Below are 7,167 nucleotides of genomic sequence, written 5' to 3'. Positions count from 1 at the left end.
GCTGGACATGGGCACCAGTGACCCCCACAACCCGAAAAGGAAGAAGCTAGTAAAGATGATGGATGGATGGATGGATGGATGGATGGATGGATGAATGGATGGATGGATGGATGGATGGATGGATGGATGGATGGATGGATGGATGGATGGATGATGGCTATTGCTAACAATAGAATTAAACAAAAACAAATGATGACTCGATAGTTTGATTTGCATGCGTAGCACTGAAACACAAAAAAGGAAAACAAAACTCAGATGTTACGTACAATTAAGTTTTTCCTTTTCTTTTTTTTTCTTTTCTTTTTTTTTTTTTTTTTTGTTAAATAAAGCTACAATTGTTTTCTTCCATTTTATCAATGTAGTCTGGAAAGCACACAAAGATTCAAAAGAACTGGCTAATTTCCCAGCTGAACTTCTCCACCATGTTAAAGGTGCATTCCAATGTAAAGTAGTCAGTAAATATACAGCATGTCGTTTTGGCACAAACTGTTTAAAAGTCATCCAGGATTTTGGTTTATATTTCTCCATTTTTTCAGATCTGCTTTGACAGAACAGTTCTCTATTGTCCTGACTGCCTAGTTTGCTCCTATTACAGTACCTTGAGTCAGTGCACCCTCTGCTGAGCAGTAAACAGTACAACCAGATGGAAATATTGGCTAATCACTTCAAAGAAACTGAAGCAGCGCAACTCCAGAGATACCTGATTTTAAAGTCCTGGTGGGCAACAAATTACGTAAGACATGAGTTTTTTTTGTGTGTGTGAAAGCTAAACTCATTTGGTTCATAATGTTTTACTATTATAACATGATATCTTCTCAAGGTGAGTGACTGGTGGGAGGAGTACATCTACCTGAAGAGCAGGGGTCCAATCATGGTCAACAGTAACTTTTACATAATGGTGAGCTCAGTTTTTTGTTTCTTTTTACTTTTACTTATCCCCAGTCAGTAAGCCTTTTCACATTTTCTTAATCCTTGTCATTTTAATTTTCTGAGCTACATTAACAGTGTTTGATCTGTTTCCATAAAGGACCTGTTGTATGTGACTCCAACACACCGGCAGGCGGCGCGGGCAGGAAATGTGGTCCATGCTCTGCTGCAGTACAGACGCAAACTGGAGCGAGGTGAACATGAACCGGTAATATTACAAGTGCTTTTATATTCCAACCTCTTTTCACCAAAAGGTTCAACTTTTGATATATTATGTTGTTGTTTTTTTTGTCTTCTCAGCTGAGGGCCTTAGGGACAGTTCCCATGTGCTCCACTCAGATGGAGAGGATGTTCAACACCACCCGCATCCCAGGAATAGAAACTGGTGAGTACCGGTAAATGCTTTGGGTCTAAATGAAAGAAACTTGTGGAATTTTCAACTCTTTAAATATTGCCAAATCAGATGATTTCCATTAACTGTTAAAATACACACCTATTCAGGCATCACTGCACATGCACAACTCAGAAGTGGCAGAAACAGGAAGATACAGGCACTACATCTTCTCTTACTTGAAACTGTCTGCAGACATTGTCCAGCACCTGACAGACCGAAAGCACCTGGTTGTTTACCACAAAGGCCGATTCTTCCAAGTTTGGCTGTACGCTGGAGGACGCCATCTTTTACCCAGTGAACTGGAGACACAGTTTCAAAAGATCCTCAATGACACATCAGAACCCCAACCAGGAGAGCTCAAACTGGCTGCGCTGACTGCAGGAGACAGGCATGTACCGTACACATGTGCAGAGGACACAAACTTGTATCATTACTTGGATTAAATTGCTTTGCTTTAATTTCTAGAGTTCCATGGGCTCGTGCTCGGTTGAAGAATTTTAGCCACGGAGTAAACAAAGCATCCCTGGATTCCATAGAGTCAGCTGCATTCTTTCTGACCTTTGATGAAGAGCCGCAGGGTTATGACCCATCAACGACAAACTCACTTGATAACTACGCCAAGTCCCTGCTGCATGGGAAATGTTATGACAGGTAGATTAAGAAGATGAAATAACTTTGACCTTTGGGGAGGGGGTTATTCCCAGAAAACACTGTTCTTATTGTTACAGGTGGTTTGATAAGTCTTTCACCTTAATCTCATATCCAAATGGAAAGATCGGTGTAAACGTAGAGCACTCTTGGGCCGATGCACCCATTGTTGGACACATGTTAGAGGTATAAAACACATTTTAGAACTGAAATTTGGATGTTCAAAGGTTTGCAGTTTTTCCTCAGCTGTAACTGTCTTGTCTATGTAGTATGTTCTTGCAACAGACTGCTTTCAGCTTGGCTACACAGAGGAGGGACACTGTAAAGGAGATGTGAACAGGGGCCTGCCGAATCCAACTAGACTACAGTGGCAGATCTCAAAGGAGGTGAAGTAGAACCACTAATGGTGACTATTAGATTTGATATTTTAACAGCATTTAATTATTTTTGCTTTCTCCATCTTAGTGCCAAGATGTCATTGAGACTTCGTACTTATCAGCCAAACATATAGCTGATGATGTGGACTTTCATGGCTATTTGTTTACTGACTTTGGCAAAGGTCTGATCAAGAAGTGCAGGACGAGCCCTGACGCCTTCATTCAGCTGGCTCTGCAGCTAGCACAGTTCAGGGTAGATCTGTACTCAGTCACTTACTTACATTAAAGTGTCACTACATCACACCAAACCCTTTTCTTTGCAGGACCAGGGAGTGTTCTGTTTGACATACGAGTCCTCGATGACTCGTATGTTCAGAGACGGACGGACAGAGACTGTACGCTCCTGCACCTCAGAGGCTGTTGCATTTGTTAGATCAATGGAGGACGTTAGTGCAACAGTAAGCAGACCACACTAAAGCATTTAAGATTTACTAGGACAAAACAGAAGGGCAGCATAAGAAGACAACAATTATGTAACCGTGGAATATATCTGTAGAAGTTGAATGAGGTTTTTTTTTTCCAAATTAAAAGACTTTGGACACATGCAGTGTGATGTGTGTTCTCGTGGCATGTTTGTACACATTGTGAGAAGCACAATGTGGCCTCTCACCATGTTTAAAAGGTCTAATAGGTTACTTTGTGCTGTTAAGGACAAGGTCACCAAGACTTTAAGGTAATGTGTGTTCATGCCCTGGACTCTGAACTTACTGATGTTCTGACAGAAGCTGTGTTTAAGGTCATTTTGATGTCATACTCTTAAAATAATAGATTGGTTTTCTGTAGTGATGTATGTGTGAGTTACAGGGGAATGGCTGATAAGGTAAAACATTTGTTGTGCCTGCTGTTTGTGTGACCAGAATGCCCAAAGACTCTCACTGTTTCGAAAAGCGGCAGAGAAGCATCAGAACATGTATCGTCTGGCCATGACTGGTTCTGGTATCGATCGTCACCTCTTCTGCCTTTACATAGTGTCCAAATACCTTGGTGTTGACTCTCCATTTCTCAAGAAGGTTAGAACTAAAAATCATCTCATTCTCATTTTATAGGCTTGTTTTGTACAACTAGCCTGTCCTTCTTCTTTTTTATCTTTTCATGTCTACACTTTCAGGTACTTTCAGAGCCATGGAAGTTGTCCACAAGTCAGACTCCACAGCAGCAGCTTAACTTAGTTGACATCAATAAGTTCCCTAAATATGTGGGTGCTGGAGGTGGCTTTGGTCCAGTAAGTTATTTGAGTTTATGTAGGTCAAAGTAAAGTGTTTGATACATATGATCTCATACAGAAGTCTGTTTTATGGTAGGTGGCAGATGATGGCTACGGTGTGTCTTACATCATTATCGGGGAAAATCTCGTCACATTCCACATTTCCAGCAAGTTCTCCAGTCCTGACACAGTAAGAGCACCAAATGAAAGCTTTTTTATTATTATAGATCCATCTGAATCCCACCTCTGTCCAAGTTCAATGATCCGTTTCTCTCCTTGTCTGTGTGACCTGCAGAACTCCTGCCGGTTTGGTCAGCACATTCAAGAGGCCATGACTGACATTCAAAAGCTTTTCAAGCTGGAAAATGATAAGAAGATGGATGAGCGTGTGAAGTGTGTGCAGGTGGTAAATGGGAAAAAGCACATGTAAGACATTGAGGGGAACATATTCTTGCCATCTTTTGTTCATTATAAACAAAGCTCTGGTGAAAGTTTGCACTATCTCCTTTCCTGGTGAGTTTTATTCCAGAAGCCTGGCATTCCACTCAGTCAGACAAAAGCAAGTTAATAATCCACTAATTCATCTCTATTTTACATATCAGAGTGGCTTTGTTCAGTGCCGAGGGACAGATGTCTCTTTCACCATGGGATATTTTGTTTTTACCATGTCTGTATTTCTGCTGTTATTGTATATTGTAGATTGTATATAGGTCCTGTCTAGAGTAAAATAAAAACTTTATTATGGGCTGTTGTTAGGAAACTTGTAAATAAATGTGCCTGATAAATCCTGCACTGTTTAAATGCTTTATTAAATACCACTTGATAAATCTGAACAGACTAACAAGCTGCTAGTTTGACTGCACCAGTTTTGTTGCAGTTTTAAAATTCCAATCTTTAAGAGTTGTTTTAATATGTCAGCGTTCCACTTTGGTCTTGGTTCTGCTCTAGCTATCTGTTGACATAACAACTGGTCAGAATAAACTCAATTTCTCCAACCCGAGGCTGCTCAAAGAGCTATTTACAACATGTAAGAAATGATTTCCACAGAACCTCACTTCAAAAGTTCAAACTAATACTTCAGTATGAAAAGTACTCAAAACATCCATCCATCCATCCATTTTCTTTACCCGCTTATTCCATTTTGGGTCACGGGGGTCGCTGGTGCCCATGTCCAGCAATCACTGTGCGAGGGGCGGGGTACACCCTGGATGGGTCGCAAGTCCATCACAGGGCCACATAGAGACAAACGAGACAAACAACCATTCACTCTCTCACTCACACCTAGGGACAATTTAGAGTTACCAATCAGCCTAACATGCATGTTTTTGGACTGTGGGAGGAAACCGGAGTACCCGGAGAAAACCCACGCATGCACGGAGAGAACATGCAAACTCCACCCAGAAAGGCCCCTGGACCGGGGTTTGAACCAAGGACCTGCTCGCTGAGAGGCAGCAGCTCTACCAGTTGTGCCACCGTGCTGCCCTACTCAAAACATTTCATTTACTATTTGTTCAACTGATGGCTAACTTTGCTAATACTTTTTCATTCATTCAAACATTATTTATACAGGTTAGTCTCATTGAGTCACGTGGACTCATTTTCAAGAGAGACCTGTTTTTAACAACAACAAAAAAGACAGATGAGGTACACACAATAAACAGTCATAAAAAGCATATGAAATGAAAAGTAAATAAAAGTAGTGATTTAAAACAAAATAAAAACAAGTTACATTATGAAACAGGATAAAATACTAAAAACAGGAACATGTCTGCATTGAATTTAAAAGTTGTTTAAAATCCCATAGAGAGGTCAAAGTCGAGAACGTCAAGTCTTTTTGCAAGGTATTCCAGGTTACAGGAGCAGATTAAGAAAAGACCCTTTTGCTAAATTCATTTCGCACTGAGGGGAGGCTGCAGGTAATGATGTCTTGAGAGCATACTTTGTAGCTGCACTGACGACGTAACATGGAGATGTATGAAGGCAACAGACCAAGAAGAGATTTAAAGATGAAAATGTACCAGTGAGAGAGTCTGCATGAAGTTAATTATGACCAGTTAACCAGTGAATACGATGATGGGTATGATAGTTACAGCCAGTTATGAATCTTAACGCACCGTGATACAGCATCAAACATCTGCAGGGTGCTTGCAGGAGCATTCATGTAAATAATGTCACCATAGTCAATGGCCGGAAAGAGTCGCAGTTACAAGGTGTTTCCTAGCGTTCAGATTTAAACAAGATCTATTTCTGAAAAAGAAACCCAATTTTAATTTCTTTATAAAGTTCTCGACATGAGGCGCGCATCGATCAAGATTCCCAAGTATTTGTAAAAATCGACAAACTCCGTTGGAATAGCATTTGTAGATAAAAAAGAAGCAAGAACTGGTACTGACTTCCTGTTTAAAAACAACATCCCTTTGGTTTTATCAGCATTTAGCAGTTTGAGATGGAACAAATTTGACTGAATTATGTCAAATGCAGACTGTAAAAGCTGGAAAACCTTAGCAACTGATTTAGCTCGACAGTAAACAACTGTGTTGTTGGCATAGAAACGTAAAGATACATCGGGAATGTTCTGACCTACATTACTTATGTAGATTATAAATAGGGTGGGTCCTAAGACTGAGCCTTGTGGTACACCATTGTTGACAGTTAAGTAAATGGAAGAAGTACCATTGTGTTGAACACACTGCCTCCTTACTTTTCAATAAAAAACTTTTTTATCAAAAAACTGAAATAAAATGTTTTTAAGAGGTGTATTGGAAGCCAAGGGAACAGGATTTTTCCCCCCTCGTTTCTGACATTTTCAGAGATCTCAGATTATTCTACTCCATTAGGATAAAGGGAGAAAAAGAAGCCAGTTGTAAACTTTAGACTTGCTTTTAGTACGTCAGGCATCATTAAAAAAATAAAATATACCACATCCCATAAAGGTGTAATGAGTTCAAAGTAAATGGTTCTATGATACAATAAAAAAAAGAATATATTTAATTTTCAGTATAAATCCATGTTAAGAATATGTTCTGGCAAAGCAAGCGTTTCCTCATGTACAGCTAAATTTAAAAAATAAAAGTGGAATAGCAACCTTTTTTTTTTTTACATTTAAGGGCCGAGATGGGGTAGAGGTAGCCAGGACAACCGACTTAGGACCAGAAAGTTGCAGTTCGACTCCCAGCCATTCCCAAATGTCATGGTGTGTCTGAGCAAAACACCTAATCCCCAACTGCTCCCTGGGTCCTTACATAGCTGCCCACTGCTCCATACCGTTCCACTGTATCTCATGTAATGGGTTAAATGCAGGGAACTAATTTCGCCATTGTATGGGAACATTTAATGATGACATCTCAGACTTCCCTTTTTGTTAGTTTACTGTTTATCTAAACAGCTTAACTTCTCCTTTGTATGTACTTATTATTATTGTAGTTAGTAGCAAATTCAAACTACTTCACATGAACATGGGTATAATTGATTTTACAGCTAAATAAGAGCCCCCCCCCCCCAAAAAAAAAAAAAAAGAAAAATCTGATAAAAAAAAAAATAAATAAAAAAATATATAA

The 7,167-nt window shown here is 39.7% G+C and overlaps 1 protein-coding gene across 7 annotated transcripts in view; it reads left to right on the top strand.

The window, feature by feature from the left end:
• The window catches only part of cpt1b (carnitine palmitoyltransferase 1B (muscle)), a 6,091-nt gene extending 1,940 nt beyond the window's left edge, over positions 1-4,151 (top strand). For 6 of the 7 annotated variants that reach the window (XM_037682832.1, XM_037682830.1, XM_037682829.1 and 3 more), the window contains 14 exons: positions 596-733; positions 821-898; positions 1,028-1,135; positions 1,228-1,312; positions 1,514-1,709; positions 1,787-1,972; positions 2,050-2,155; positions 2,239-2,355; positions 2,435-2,599; positions 2,670-2,804; positions 3,264-3,416; positions 3,515-3,628; positions 3,708-3,800; positions 3,906-4,151. In XM_037682832.1, the coding sequence (XP_037538760.1) occupies positions 596-733; positions 821-898; positions 1,028-1,135; positions 1,228-1,312; positions 1,514-1,709; positions 1,787-1,972; positions 2,050-2,155; positions 2,239-2,355; positions 2,435-2,599; positions 2,670-2,804; positions 3,264-3,416; positions 3,515-3,628; positions 3,708-3,800; positions 3,906-4,040 (1,809 nt within the window). In that variant the 3' untranslated portion in view covers positions 4,041-4,151. Of the gene's footprint in view, positions 1-595; positions 734-820; positions 899-1,027; positions 1,136-1,227; positions 1,313-1,468; positions 1,710-1,786; positions 1,973-2,049; positions 2,156-2,238; positions 2,356-2,434; positions 2,600-2,669; positions 2,805-3,263; positions 3,417-3,514; positions 3,629-3,707; positions 3,801-3,905 lie in introns of all 7 variants that reach the window. The other variant, XM_037682827.1, reaches the window with a different exon arrangement.
• The last annotated feature ends 3,016 nt before the right edge of the window (positions 4,152-7,167 follow it).

The sequence above is a fragment of the Nematolebias whitei genome, chromosome 10 (genome assembly GCF_014905685.2).
Source record: "Nematolebias whitei isolate Nwh7 chromosome 10, NemWhi1, whole genome shotgun sequence".
NCBI lineage: Eukaryota > Metazoa > Chordata > Actinopteri > Cyprinodontiformes > Rivulidae > Nematolebias > Nematolebias whitei.
The sequence above is the reverse complement of the archived record's forward strand: the minus strand, read 5'-3'. Positions and strand labels throughout refer to the sequence as shown.